Raw genomic sequence first — 15,124 nt, 5'->3', positions numbered from 1 at the left:
GGAGTTTCTTTGCCTAACTTAACACTTCTGGAGAGTAACCTGAGTTCGAGGACTCTGTGAATAAGCACCTGTAACACATTTTCTTCTCAGAACAATCTTCTCTTCTAGGGAAACAGCTTTACCTGCCAGTCAGGGACGTATTTGTTCAGGAAGAAAGGAGATCGAGATGAAAGCATTTTGCTCTTCTAAAGAATACTGGCAGATTTAAAATTCATGTTCAAAATAGCATAGCTGACCTTGTACAAATACTCTTGATACAATCAACTGGAAACCAAATGGGCAGGTCAACGAGGTTTTACGGTATCTGCAATTGCCTTTTTTCCATGTCTCTCTTCTTCTATGTGCTTCTTTCTCTCAGGACTCTTGACTGCTCTTTTGCATTCTTCACTTATTAATTTTTTACTTCTTTGAAAGAATCGGATCTAAGTCATTTACAACTTGTAAATTTAAGTCAATATTTGTACTCAATGAAACTGACCCTTAACATTGCCGTTATATTTTGGGGAGTAAAATTTTGAAAATAGAACATGAAAAGTGAAAAAAGGCAAGAATAGTTTGAACAAGTAGTTTGAGTATAGGATATTTAAAAATTAGTGTTTATATAGTTAACATGGATATTGAAGAAAAGCTTTAAAAAACTCTCAAATAAAAAATAATTTTAAAATCGCACATGTACATTAGATCATAAGATAAAGTTTAATACATTTGATCATGTTAAAGCACACAAAACACAGCCAGTCTAAGCAAATCTCGGGCATGCATTTACATAAATATATTAAATTAAGAAAAGAAATTATACACTTAAACATCCTTTTCACCTAAAAACCATTAAATCCACAGATCAACAATAAAAACCAGTTCTCTGCATTTATCACTTCAAGATACAATTGTTCTATTTTAAAGATAACACAAATACACTTGTTAGAATTTATATGCATTATACATATATTATATATTACATAGATAGTGTGTATACATATGTAGTGTTTGTACAGATAGATAAATATATATACATGGGTGTGTGCACACATACAGATACACACAGATGTATTTTAGGCCATCTGTACTATTACTGCTGGATTTTGACGAACTAAATTAGAGCAGTTGGGTGCGGTTACCGTCTTTTGCTTCAAACGCACCCATTGTGCTCACAATCTCCCATTATAAACATCCTTGCCGTTTCTATAGTACATAAATCATGCTGGGCACTTCAATAAATCTTTGTTAAATTAATGAATGGATGGATGGCTGAATAACAGAAGATCAATCGAAAAGAACTAATATTATAATAACTTGGTAAAGTAAGTCAAATTAATGCAAATGTAGAAGGATTTTCTAAGCTGATGACTTTGCGTGTTACTCTTCCAAAGAACATTTATAGAAAACATCTAGTACATATATCAACTTGCTTTCTTAAATGTGTACCTGCTTTTGTTACTTGTTCCCACAGTCTTCTGCCTCTTATTAACAGAAATCCAAGCAAAGTATCTTCTGTGATTAAGGTTATAGACAAATTGCCCTAATTGTCAAAAATCTAAAGGAAGATGAACTGCTAGGAAAACCAAAACTGAGAACACTTTAGCCATGCTAAAGTTAAAAGATAAAGTTAACCATTCTTTAAAACTGGACAAAATTAACCACAGATAAAGCCAGGAAAGACATGGTTTCTTTACCAATTTCTTTTATGCTTATTAATTATAATGATTTGAAAATTTTTAAAATTTTAATTAGCTGGGTTTCTTTTAAATAGACTTCTTTAGCATGTCCTAACGAATGAACTCCAAAAGTCTCATAGAAGCTCAGTATCATTTATCTTCTTACTCCATAGTTCTTGGTGAAATGCAAGTCCAAAAATGTCCTATGAATTGAATGAGATGTGGGAAATACCTGATATAAGGTTGTCAGTTTGATTTCCCAATAATAGTATTATGAATAGAATGTATTAATGTGTTAATAGTATTAGGTTCTACTGTACATAAACTCCTAATTTATTTTATGAAAATCATGTTTCTGATTTTAAGAATATAAGGTGAAGAATACCCAACACACTTTTGGACATAGACTATACCAAATCTGATCACACATTGTTCATGTGAATGGAAACTCTTGGCTAGTTATTTTTTAGTGCAGAGGGCAGTGTACAAGAGTTACTTTCTAACTGTGAAGACAAAGCTTATTTTCTTTTTAGCCATTATGAATTTCCCATCCCTGTTAATGTTCTGGTTTTTTTTAATCTTGTGTTAAAACTTTTTTTAAGTTAAAAATTTTTAACTTGAAAGATTATAGTCAATTGAAAGAACTGACCAAGTATTTATATTAATTTGCTTGTGTATAAGTAATATAAAATCTACATATGCAAAAAAATCCTGACCAAAATGCAATGTCTGACTTTCTGATATACATGAGATGTACCTTAGAACTCATGTTGAGCTGACATCATTTTTTTGTTGTTGTTAAAAGCAGTGACAAGTTTTAAGCTTACGCTTTATGTTAATACAAGGGATCATTATTTTTTATTGCTATCAATCAACTTGTAGATGACCTATACAAAAGAAAGAATATATCTTTCTTTTGGGTGTATCTTGGGTTCACATTTAATGAATCAAAAGAGCTAATCTGATAAGTAAATCTCTTCATAGTCACTAGGGAAATAATCACTATGATTGAGAAGAAAATGGCACAACACTTTCTCATGCTCTCCTGAGTACACTGTACTCCCCAAAACAGTTAATTTTAAGACAATTTTCAAAACTTATGAGTGGATATTAAGAGGAAGAAGTGTTGCAACTGGTTAGGATTAATGTCCAGCAGGTTTTATGGTCATGTTTTTAATATTTTTAATATCAAATGCTTCTATTATTAGGTTTCTCACCTTCTCTGCATCATATTAATTATAAAAGGTATGACTAATTTGTGTTTGTGTGATAAAGAGAAAGAAGGTAAGATAGAATATATTTCTTTAGGATATTCTAATGAGAAACTTTCTAGAGGTGTTGTCTATAGTCACAGTTACAGGCCCACTAACTTCTTGGAGGTAATAAAGAAATGGGCACATTTTCAAGGCATGGAACTTTGGTCTGAGTTCTCTGCAAGTTCATGTTTCATTCCAAGGGTGGGGTAAAAAGATTCTGAAGTCTCCACTGAGGGACTATTTAATTTTTCCCTCATAGATTTGGGATAGTCTTACTTAAGATTATTCAACCATCCATAGAGATGGTTGTTGTTTGAAAAGGAAATAGCTGCTGACTTTCCTTATTGTTAACTCACACTGTTGGGCTGGGGACATTATTTCTAGCATCCAAGATGGAACCCCAGCTGAGCTGGGACATCTAGGCTGGGAGTCATGTACACTTTCTGTCACTTCTTTCAATGATTGCAATAGGTCAGTCTAGTCTGTTCATAATTTGTCTACTGTTCTTTATGATTTAGAGTTTGAACAAATGTACTAGGAGAGGAATTTTTCAGGAAAATAAAGATCATAACTGGCAAAATCAATAGCAACCTGCTCTAGGAGATCTTCATTAGTGTCCTGAGGACATCTCTGTTTAGTCAAAACCAATAGAAGCAGAGAAGAGAGAGGTTAACAAGAGAAGGGATGTATGGGGTGGGGGAAGAAAAAAGAGAGAGAAAGAGAGAGAGAGAAAGATATCATAGGTAACATTCTACAGAGATGCTCAGAAACTTTAATTTATTGAGCAGCCAAATATAAATGCCTATAATATACCTTATTTTTCCTCTTAAAAATTTAGGCTTAGTTTTCATGTTTCAAAACTAAAAGAAACTAATACAGTTTAAATTAATGTGTACTTTGAAAGACCCTAGATGCAGCATCTAACCTAAGATCCTAAACCTAGGAGATTTCTTTTTAGTTTATGATTTGGAGATAAAAACAATATTACAAAATTGTTAAAAATTGTTAGTATGTTATTATGTAATTATTTTCAAGTAAATAAATAGAGAAGTGCTTACTCTTAAATATATAAATGAAAAGGAGAATGGCTTTCTATTTAGGTTGTATGTGTAGGTTTCTTTGCTCTTCTTTATGAGATAGTCCATTAATCTGAGAAAATTTCTGAGTATTCTTTGTGATAAAATAAAAGGTATATTTTACAATAGTCATATTGAAGGGAAATTCCAAAAAGAAAGGTATAGATGGAAGCCCTTTTTATCATTATTCAAGTCTAAATCTTCCCTTCTTTGTACTTTAATGATGTGTCAATTCAGTTGTCTTCTTATTACCTCAAATAACTAGCAAGAAAACAAAGTTCTATCAACCAGAACAAGAGTTTGTTAGAAGCAGTGGCAGAAAATATTTTGCCCCAACTCTTTATAACTACCATCATAGCATTTTACATTAAATTGATCCCCAAAGCTTAAGCTCTAGAATGGAAAAAAGGAATAATAATTTACATGTTTATGTTTACTGTATCTTTATCTCCCACATCTATATTCATACAGAGGACATTTTCTTTCATTTTGATTATGTGCTTTTTTACTGAATAGATATTGCCATTCATGTGATGAAACAATTCTTTTTCCCTAGCTCATACTTTTTAACCGATTCCTACTTTCCTCTCATCATGAATTATTTAAGATCATTCTCAGTCACATATATATTTAAAATGTACTTGAAAGGAAAGGTCAAAAGTTTTTTTAAAATGATCACTTAGTTTAAAATCTGTAGGTATTAATCTCTCTTTGCTATTTACTTCTTTCCTAATTACAGAAAGAAATGATTCCAATGACTGTCTTTGCTGGGGTTTAATGTCAGTGGATCTGTTTTCTTTTTAGAAAATTTTGATCTTTTATTCTAACGATTCCCCGTAGAAAAGGCAATGATACCTGGGGTACATATGTTTTTCTAAGTCATTTGAAACTCTTTCACTTGGGAAAGGACTATCTAAAAAAAAGCTGGGTCTGGTCAATTTAATCTAGGTATTTTTAAGTAGGAGAACTAATGACAATAGAACATCTTTTCTTTTATAAAGATTCTTTTGGAAAAGATGGAAAGATTCAAGATGTCAGAAAAAATGCTGTTGTTTTTTTTTTTTAAATTTGGCTGAATATACGGCAGTATCCTTATTGTTTTCAGTGAAACTATGAACAGGAGAATGTGTAATAAAACTGCACGATTTGACAGATTTAGACAGCTGGCTCCCTCACAAGAAGCTCACATTTTGTGAATGTCACCCACGTTGAATAAGAGATGAGGAGATGGTAGGGTCCATTTACAAAAATGGTTGTCAGGACATTTTTTTTTTTTAATTGTAAAACTTTCTGTGATGGAATTCAGTAAAAGGGCTATGAAGAGAAAGCCACAGGGACAAAAGACTGCTATTAACCTACAGATGCGGGCTACGGCAGGGTTCACTGCAAGATTTGTCACACTGTTGGGCCAATGAAGTGTTCGTGTGACTAGAAGGGACCACCCCTTTTCTGGGGTAAGAGGGCAATTTGGTCTCCATGCTCATTTAATCCTGAGACTTCTTTGAATAGACTGTCCATTGAAACCTAAATTGTGCAAAATTATGCATGCACTTTTTAATGCAGGCTATTGTTCACTAAGCACTGAACCAAGACTTGTCAACCCATTTCCATTGGGCATGAGGTCACTTGAAACTTAAGCAATCATATATGGCAGACAAGAACAGGGTACTTAACCAAACTTTCTACGTGGTCGTTTCTCACTGTGCTTTCACTGCAAATCTCTCGCTTTCCAACAATCAACAAATATGAGTTGCAAGATTTTGTTTATTTTTTAAATTGACACTCCTGTTCTTAAAGGTAAGGAGTAGGTTTGGGAAGTCAATCTGTGTTGTATAATCTGCCCTGCTCTACAATTTAGACTCTGGAGGGACAGATGTTAAAGAAGGGCAACCGAAAGCGGGGGTCCACGCATCATGAGTCGATGTTCCTTCAGTGGTGCAAAATGCCCTGATAACTCTTTATAATCCAAACATGGCAGGCTGACTTCAAAAACCACGAAGAGAAGAGTCTACCTGAGTTTCTGCAGTTTAAGTTAGAACATGTCTTTTCTTGAAAAACCCAAAAGAACATTTACAGGAAATTTATTCATACATGAACCAGAGAGGATTTTCATTGAGTTCTGAAGGAATGTACACATTAAAAGTCATATTTGGCAAGAATGAGCATATTAAAAATTCGTACATGTGACAGCTTACATAGGCAAGATTTGTTCAAAACGAGTGAACTCTTTTTCCAGTGAGGTTCGACTCAGTGTGAAACCCACAACATTCTAATCACATATACTCTGATGGGCTTGCTACGGTGAAAAGCATTTTACGAATGTTTAATGCTGGAATTTTATAATGAGTGGCTGTTTTCTTGCTTTTTCATCCGTCGTTAATGATTACATGTTGGCACAAGGATACATTGCTAGATTAGATCCACAGCACATTAAAGACTGTTTGCTTTCTCACTCCCCTTCTTTCCAATTAAGTTGGTGAAAAATGTAACTTTAGTATTTTACAGGACAGGGTAAAGGTGTTTCATCTAGGTGATGTCTATATTATAAAAATAAAATAAAAAATATAAATATGTAACACAAACCCAGTGCCTATTGTTAAATAAACTATACAATAATAGCAGACCTTTTAGGAAGATTGGTTTTAGAATATGCTGTTATGATTTAATTAGAAAACACTTGAAAACTATCTTCAAATTAAGCTAGAGTAACCAGATTTCTCTGCCAATAAAAAGGTAAGTGCGTTAACATTCTATAATCGGATACACTGATAAAAATGCAGATTATAATTTTATACCGTTGCCCACTTAGAAATTAATCAGGGCTGAAACATTCTCTTATTATAGTCCTTTAATATTAATATAAAAATATGGCCTTTTAAAATTCAATCCATCAGATTGCACAGTAATGTTTTTAAAACTCCATTGAAGTAGACTTCAGTGATTACAGACAGAAAATTCCTGGGAAGTCAAATCATCTCTTCCGGTGACATAAAAATGCCGTTACCAATTTACAATGGAATTTCCAGGGAAATTACTTCACACAAGGAAATACATATTTTTAAAACCCATCTATTATGCAACCACACGCATAAGGTTTTTGAGTGTGTGTGTATATGTGCATATGTGAACAAACATGCCAATATACACACAAGACCTGCACATTTCTGGAAATGACTTTTAAATTAATCAAAGAAAATGAAATCACAGGAGTGTGTAGCAAGATAACAGTTGTTCTTTTTAATGACAGGATAAAAAAATAAATGCCCACTGGAAAGGAATAGTCAAACAGTCCCAGAAACTATACAATGTAACTTGTTAGATCCAGCAAATAAGATGTCATGTCAATGATCTGATCAAGAATACCTGCCCTGGTCACTCTGCGGAGGTTTCTGTCCACTTGTTCACATTGAGGACCAAGATATCCTTTTTTACAGAGGCACTTGTTGGGTCTAACACAGACACCACCGTGGCAACACGCTGGCTCACATTTCGCTGGAAGAAGAAGAAGAGCAATAAAAATCACGTTCCACTCTGTAGGTCAGAAACGGCACTGAATATGAGGCCAGTAAATACTTGATGAGTAAGGGAAGGGAGGGAAAGAGGAGAAGAGCAGTCCCAAAATGATCCCAAAGCTAATAAATACAAAGAAAGAAGATTTTGGACTTCTAGTTATTTGGGGGCCAGAATGCAGCAGACAGTGGGAGATATTTCTAGAGAAGCAGATCACCCAGATCATGGGAAACAATTTCAATCCATTATAGAATTGACTTTATGTAAAACGAGGACCCTGATGCTGGGAAAGATTGAAGGCAGGAGGAGAAGGGAATAACAGAGGATGAGATGGTTGGATGGCATCACCGACTCAGCGGACATGAGTTTGAGCAAGCTCCGGGAGACAGTAAAGCCTGGTGCGCTGCAGGCCATGGGCTTACAAAGAGTTGGACATGACTTAGTGACTGAACAATAACGTCGAATTTCAGTTCTTTAAAACTTCTGTTTCCCTAGGGCATCTCCAACAGAAAGTCTTCCAAGTACCTCTGGTTTCCATTCCTCCTGGCTAGGACCTCACGGTGGGAAGGGCATGGCCAGAGAGAAAGACCCAGAGGCTGGAACATCAACAGTCTAACAGCCAGAAATGGTTTGTTTTTTATTTTGGTTGGAGGGAGGATCCATTATGTGGATTCCCTTGGATTCTTCCCTTTCCTTGTTCCCAGGGGGTGCAAGGCATATGTCTCATTTCTGATTGCACCTTGAAGCCCTTTCTTGGGTGGAGTCAGTGAGGTTGACCAGTGAAAGATGTTTTCAGCAATCCTTTTCAGGGTACTTTATAGCACAGGACTGCCTCAGAAAAGAATGTTTACCACTACAATATAGGTAGGGAATGTAAATATGTACTGTTAAAATGAGGTGGAGACATAAAATTGAGCCTATAACTTAGTCTCTTACTGATAGGATGAATCTGGGGTGTGTGGCCACTGTAGATAGAATCAAATTCCTTGAATACATATCCTTATACTTCTCAGTGACAGTTCTTTTAACCTTTTCCAATGCATTAATAACAATCCAGGGGTCTGTGGCTAGTATATGGGAAAGAAACAACATGGAGAAAATAAACTACAATAGTCTTTTAAATTTGTGGGAGATGAGCAAACTATGTGAGTATATGAATAAAGTTCTTGGTTGGGTCAAAAATAACAACAACAAAAAAAATACTTTAATAAAATGTTTCTGGTTTAATCTCATATATTCAAAGTATCTAAACTGATTTAGGGAAAAGATGAGAAAATACTTTATGAAAATATAAATTTTCATTTATATCATATATTATTATCATATATCTATTATGGTATATATGAAGCCACCTATATTCAAAATTATGTTTACCCTCAGCTTAACATACTGTTACTAGCAGGCACTCAAAAAATTTTTCTTATCCAATGACTGGAGGTGACCTAAGAGTCAAATATAAGCAAAATATAAGTAAGGAATAAGAGAATGGACACCAAGTAAAATAAGTCGAGAGAAAAGATATTATCAAGCATCTGAGGAAGCAGGGGGAAGAGATATCATCAGGAATTAGAATATTATTGCATTTAAACACTGATCCTCATTTTTTAGCCAACTAACGAAAAAATATCGAATATGAATATTTGTTTTAAATAATGTAACTATTTTATTTCTGTTGTTTCAATTATGATACCTTTTTCCTAGATATGTAACCATGGTATCAATCAGTCACATAATATTATTAGTGCTGAAGCAATTTAAGCTTAAAATGGATACTGTCTATGAGACTTTAAATATTGTCTACTTTATTTTGACAATATATAAACAGGGTATGGCTATAGTATTTTGAAACAAATACATGTTTAGAATAAAGAGAGATGGCCTTTATGAATGATGGATACTTTTAAATATTAACATGGGACTTAGAATTTTATTAGCAAGAGAGACTTTAATGTTTGAAATCTTTTGTAAATAACACGAATATGCTGGTTATTGAAAACGTTCTTTCAATATACCCATCATAAACTCTAGGTATCTAAGTTAATCTAACTGTCTTCACAACAGGTAGAATTTAAACACAACTGCGTCTATTTGTGGAAGTCACAAGTTAAAGGATAGAATAACCCTGGAATGAAACTCCTTTGCTCTCTGAGCAGCTGCACACCTAGCTGACGCTCGACAAGGGAGTGGCAAAAAGAATGAAGAAAATCTCATAAGATGACTCTAGGTAACTGTATCTTCTCCTTTCCTATAAAAACACCAACTGAAAAACCCCTGTTTTAGGGCACTGCAGCAAGGAAGCAAGCAACAAAATCGAGGGAGGACCTATATGGCGTGTCTGAAAAATTCTGGCACTCAGAAAGGGCCTTTGCACACACCAGGTCATTGCTGCTGTTGTTCGGTCGCTCGGTTGTGTCCGACTCTTTGCGACCCCACGGACTGGAGCTCACAAGGCTTCCTGGTCCTTCACTAACCTCCAGGAGTTTGCTCAGACTCACGTCCATGGAGTTGAAGATGCCATCCAACCATCTCATCCTGTCACCCGCTTATCCCCGTCTTCAATCTTTCCCAGCATCATGGTCTTTTCCAATGAGTCTGCAGGTTTGAAATCTCTAATCTGGGACTCAAAGCCCACAAGGATGACCTAGTTGGGCTGTTTTCACTTTTGATTTTGTGAAAGAACACAATTATCTTTATAACTAACCTATATAAATGAATTATTTATGTTAGGAAAATGGCAAAGTCTTCATGTATAAATTCAGAAACAAGCTGAGCATTACTATTATTGTAAATGGCTACAATTTTATTCTATTCATCTTTTTTTCTGTGAGGGGGACTGTACCTCTCGGTTTGTGGGATCTTAGCTCCTTGAGCAGAGATCGAACCTGAGCACCCAGGAAGCTTGGAGTCCTAACCACTGGACCGCTGGGGAATTTCCCCTTTTCATCTTATAGCTGAAAGTTCATACCCTTTTATCAGCCTTTCACTATTTCCCCCACCACTAGCCCCAGGCAACCACTTTTCTGTTTTTATGAGTTTGACTTTAAAAAAAACAAATTCCACATATAAGTGATATCATGTAGTATTTATCTACTGTCTGGCTTTTTCACTTAACATACTGTACTCAAAGTCTATCCATGTTGTCAAAAATGGCAAGATTTCCTACATGGCTGAATAATAGTCACGTGTGTGTGTGTGTGTGTGTGTGTGTGTGTGTGTGTGTGTGTGACATCTTTATCCATTGACAGTCACTTACATTGTTTCCATATTTTGGCTACTGTGAATAATGCTGCTATAAACATGGGTATGCAAATATAAATATCTCTTTGAAGCCCTTTTTTCACTTACTTTGGATAAATACTTAGAAGTGGCATGTTGGATCATATGGTCGCTCTATTTTTCAGTAAATGGCTACAGCTTTGAACATTAGATCCTTGTAGAAGAAATAACTAACGTTAAGGTCTTGAGTTCCTAGAGGCTGTCCCATGCCCTCTCTTTCCCAGGGACAACAGAAATACTAACCGACTCTGCAGAAGTCCCCTTCCCAGCCGGGACTGCAGCAGCACGTTCCCGTAGGGGTGCAGTAGCCATTCCGACAGAGCCGGGAGCACTCGGATGTCAGGGTCTGGGCGGGCTGGACCACGGCCCTGCATTCCTCAGGCATCAGAGGTCTGCATCAAGAGACAAAATCAAAAGCTCATTTTGGGTGAAAATCAGCACTGGGATAAAATCGAGCAATTTTATAGCTTACAAAGCATGTCTCTTCCTTTCTATGGAAAATTTTCTTTTAAGTCACTCAGACAGAAAGGTCAACAACTTTCTAAGAAAAGGTATACCCGTGAGGAAAGAAAATAACCAGTTTTGAACCAAAGGGAGCACATTAAACATGGTTAAGAAACTTTATCATGGTCAAGATTCATTGATTAAAAATGTAATTACATTACACCAATATTTTGGTGGGTCTTCCCTGGTGGCTCAGCGGTAGAGAATCTGCCTGCAGTTCAGGAGATGTGAGAGATGCAGGATTGATCCCTGGGTGGGGAAGATCCCCTGGAGAAGGAAATGACAACCCACTCCAGTATTCTTGCCTGGAGAATTCCATGGACAGAGGAGCCTGGTGGGCTACAGTGCATGGGGTCACCAAGAGTGGGACATGACTGAAGCGACTAAGCACACACACAATTTTTTGGCACCTAAGAATTCCTAGCAATTACAAATTTAACAATGAAGATGTATGGGTATTTTAAAGCTTTTTTTTTTTTTCTCCAGGACTCCAAAAGTTTTTAGGAATAGAAAAAATAGGTATATTTGGCAATATGAGGAGGCTGAAGCCAGTCATTAAAATGAGTGCTTGTAGCCTAAAAAGCTTTGAAATTGCTTTTTATTTCATTTTCATGTTTCTTTTGAGATACTTTTTCCCAGAATGACTGGTCTTGAAAGGACATAAATAATACATGTGTGTTTCTGGACTCAAAGTTTAAACTCTCTATGCAATAAATGATCTATATAGAGAGATTTTTATATATGTGTGTATATATGTACATACATATTTTTATAATTTTATTTTATGCTGCTATGAAGAAAAAGAATGCTAATAGTAGCAAACAAAAGTATCTTATCTGTCACTTAAAAAGTCACAGACTTTGTTTTAACTGCTCAACAACTGCAGTCATTTAGAGAAGGACCAAGCTGCCTACAGAAAATTGTCATACGTCTTCATGTTTTTGAATGAGAGGTTATCTTTCAAGGTGGTTCAGGCTAGAAGCATGATCCCAACTGCTCATTACCTCATCTTTGAGAAAAAATATGCAATGGCCCTTTGCTATCAGTCACTGCTACCTGCGCCTCAGTGTGGCGAGAAAGCTCTTTTCAGGGAAGGAATGTAAACAAATGCTTCATCACCAGTCAAATCACCACCGTGAAGAAGGCCAAGTCAGTTGGAGTCCTTAAGTACCATAACAAAGGAGGTGATAATTATGGGTCAGGACCACCATAGAGGTAAATGATACAGCTTTCTAAGAGAAGCAAATAATTAGGCCCCGCAGCCTCAGTTTTTTTGGGATAGGTTATCTTGTTGTGCCCCGTGGCAACGTGAACTGTGATAATAATTTGAGTTCTGATCTGAGACTGTTTCTACAATGACTCAAAACCATATTTAAAATATCCAGTGACTTCTTTAGCTCCTCTCTCCAATTAAAACCCACTCTCTGTTGAAAGGATTGTTTGGGATGAACATGTACACACTGCTATATATAAAACAGATAACTAATACAAACCTAATGGATAGCACAGGGAATTCTGCTCAATATTCTGCAATATTCTAAATGAGAAAAGAATTCGAAAAAGGATACGTATATATGTATAACTGAATCCCTTTGCCGTACACCTGAAACTAACACAACATTGTTGATCAACCATACTCCAATATAAAATAAAAGTTTTAAAAATAAATTACTGATTTTTGCAACTATTGTGACAATTCAGAAAACTCCCTTAAATTGACTCAACCTCTTATTTAAATCTAGAAATGGTCCAGTTTATGTGAAGGTACTTGAGACATTCTACATTTTCACTCAGAACACACTATCAAATATTTTCCTTGTCTCTCCCCACCACCCCCTGCCCCAAGGAAGTCTTTCTGGGAGTAAGGGCAGAGGGTGATATAGTGGAATATCACCTTAAATGGCCAAGGAAAGTGAGGGGATTATCTTCGCCTTCTTATTTTGAATAGCCCTAGTCTGCTCAGTTTTTCCCTCACATAAAATTCTTATTTTGTTTGAGATACTATGGTGGCCTTTTGACCATCAGAAGAGCAGTTTCTCAGAAGTCACGATGTTCTTCTGAATTACAGATCACCACATTTACTAGTCAAGAGGTATTGTTCACATTTTCCTGCTAACTGAGATTCTATTTATCCAGTTCTATTTAGGCTACCTACTCCAGTATTCTTGGGTTTCCACTGTGACTCAACGGGTAAAGAATCCACCTGCAATGTGGGAGACCTGGGTTTGATTCCTGGGTTGGGACGATCCCCTGGAGAAGGGAAAGGCTACCCACTCCACTATTCTGGCCTGGAGAATTCCATGGACTATATAGTCCATGGGGTCGCAAAGAGTTGTACATGACTGAGCGACTTTCATTTTCATTTCAATTATTACTAACTTGTTCATGCTCTTTCCAATTCATTCAAGAAAAAAGATGCAGAAGTAGAGTATATCAGAAATATATTACATGTTACATGCAATGGAAAATGTGCAATCACATAGTTCACATGCTACTTGATGATATGGTTTACACCTGAGCAGATGAATCTAAAGAGAAGACACCATGTGATCAAGAATGTAGGTGACTTCAATCAGACAACTATAACCAGAAGATGTTGCCTGTTTGAAGCGAAGTATAGGATCATTGAGTCATGTGCACTGGGAACAGATAAGGCAGTCTGATGAAAAGGGATTCACTGCAGAAGTATGGTTTTTCGGGGCAGGATATCTGATCCTTGTTTCCCGGCTGATCCTCCAATTAGACAGTTTGATTTTCACCAAACATTCAAATGTGTGTAAACTCAGATTATGGAGGGAATTCTAATTTTTCTTTTAAATTTTGCCTAAGATAGAGCAAATGCTTATCTATATGTAGATGCGACTGCTTCATGCTTGGGCCTGTTTAGTTTATATAAGACTGTGTGGCTGTCATATATAAACATGATTCCCTTAAATTTCTATTTAATTACCTACAAAAATAACTGTATTCTTTTATGAAGTTGACAACTCACATTCCTCACTTAGCATGTTAAAATCTGCCCCCACCCTCCTTTTAAACTATTATTCTATTGGGAACCCTTGAACATGAAAATGTACATGAAACATAGCCCATCACTTATTGGACCTCACTTTCCTTAAGGAATGAGGATTCCTATTTCTTCTTTCCCTTCCCCATTGAAATAAAAGTTTTCTGAGGGCAAAATCTGTATATTCAATCCTCTTCAAGTCTAGCCATTGACTGCCAGGTACTATACTCTTCATGGGGAGAAGACAAAAATAAAACAGTATCCTGATCCTCATGGAGACCACTGTGGGGAAGACAGACAGGCAAACACAAAAGTATAAGGCAGTAGGATCTTTGTTATGATAGAGGGGCATATAAAGTTATCAGGAATACAGACGAGAGTGCAATTAATTTAGGATTGAGGGATATTATAGAAAGATGATATTTAAGCTACCAAAGTATTTTATCTCCTCAATTGCCTATAGTCCTAGGAGGTAGGAAAATACCATGGAATTTCAATATGTTTATTGAACTAAATGCATACAGTATAAACTTTTTCAAATCTAGAATATAAATTCCATGAAGGCAAATAATTTCCTCTCTTCTCTGTGTCTTTTCAGGACCCAGAAGAGTGCATAGCACATGCAAGATGCTTATTAAAAATCTGCTGAATGAATGAAATGAGTGTAATTTTAAAAGAGTGTTTGGTTCTTTAAAATGCTGTTGAGAACAGATAATTTAGGGGAGGGATATGATTAAAATTGATTAAATTAAAATTGATTAATCATTAAAAATGATTAAACTTTTATATCATAAACATAAAACTAAAAACACTGTATTTCTTTCTGTTGCCTAAATTAAC

General features: G+C 35.7%; 1 protein-coding gene across 3 annotated transcripts in view; it reads right to left on the bottom strand.

The window, feature by feature from the left end:
• Positions 1 to 728: 728 nt before the first annotated feature.
• HHIP (hedgehog interacting protein) overlaps positions 729 to 15,124 on the bottom strand; it is a 109,514-nt gene continuing 95,118 nt past the window's right edge. Inside the window, exons 12-14 of one of the 3 annotated variants that reach the window (XM_061142417.1) lie at positions 11,017 to 11,165; positions 7,351 to 7,479; positions 729 to 6,524 (exon numbers count right to left, since the gene is read on the bottom strand). In XM_061142417.1, the coding sequence (XP_060998400.1) occupies positions 6,514 to 6,524; positions 7,351 to 7,479; positions 11,017 to 11,165 (289 nt within the window). In that variant the 3' untranslated portion in view covers positions 729 to 6,513. Of the gene's footprint in view, positions 6,525 to 6,551; positions 7,480 to 11,016; positions 11,166 to 15,124 lie in introns of those variants that run through there. The other 2 variants (XM_061142418.1, XM_061142416.1) reach the window with 2 other exon arrangements.

Source organism: Dama dama, chromosome 5 (genome assembly GCF_033118175.1).
Source record: "Dama dama isolate Ldn47 chromosome 5, ASM3311817v1, whole genome shotgun sequence".
NCBI classification, from domain to species: domain Eukaryota; kingdom Metazoa; phylum Chordata; class Mammalia; order Artiodactyla; family Cervidae; genus Dama; species Dama dama.
This window is presented reverse-complemented; position numbering and strand designations above follow the sequence as displayed.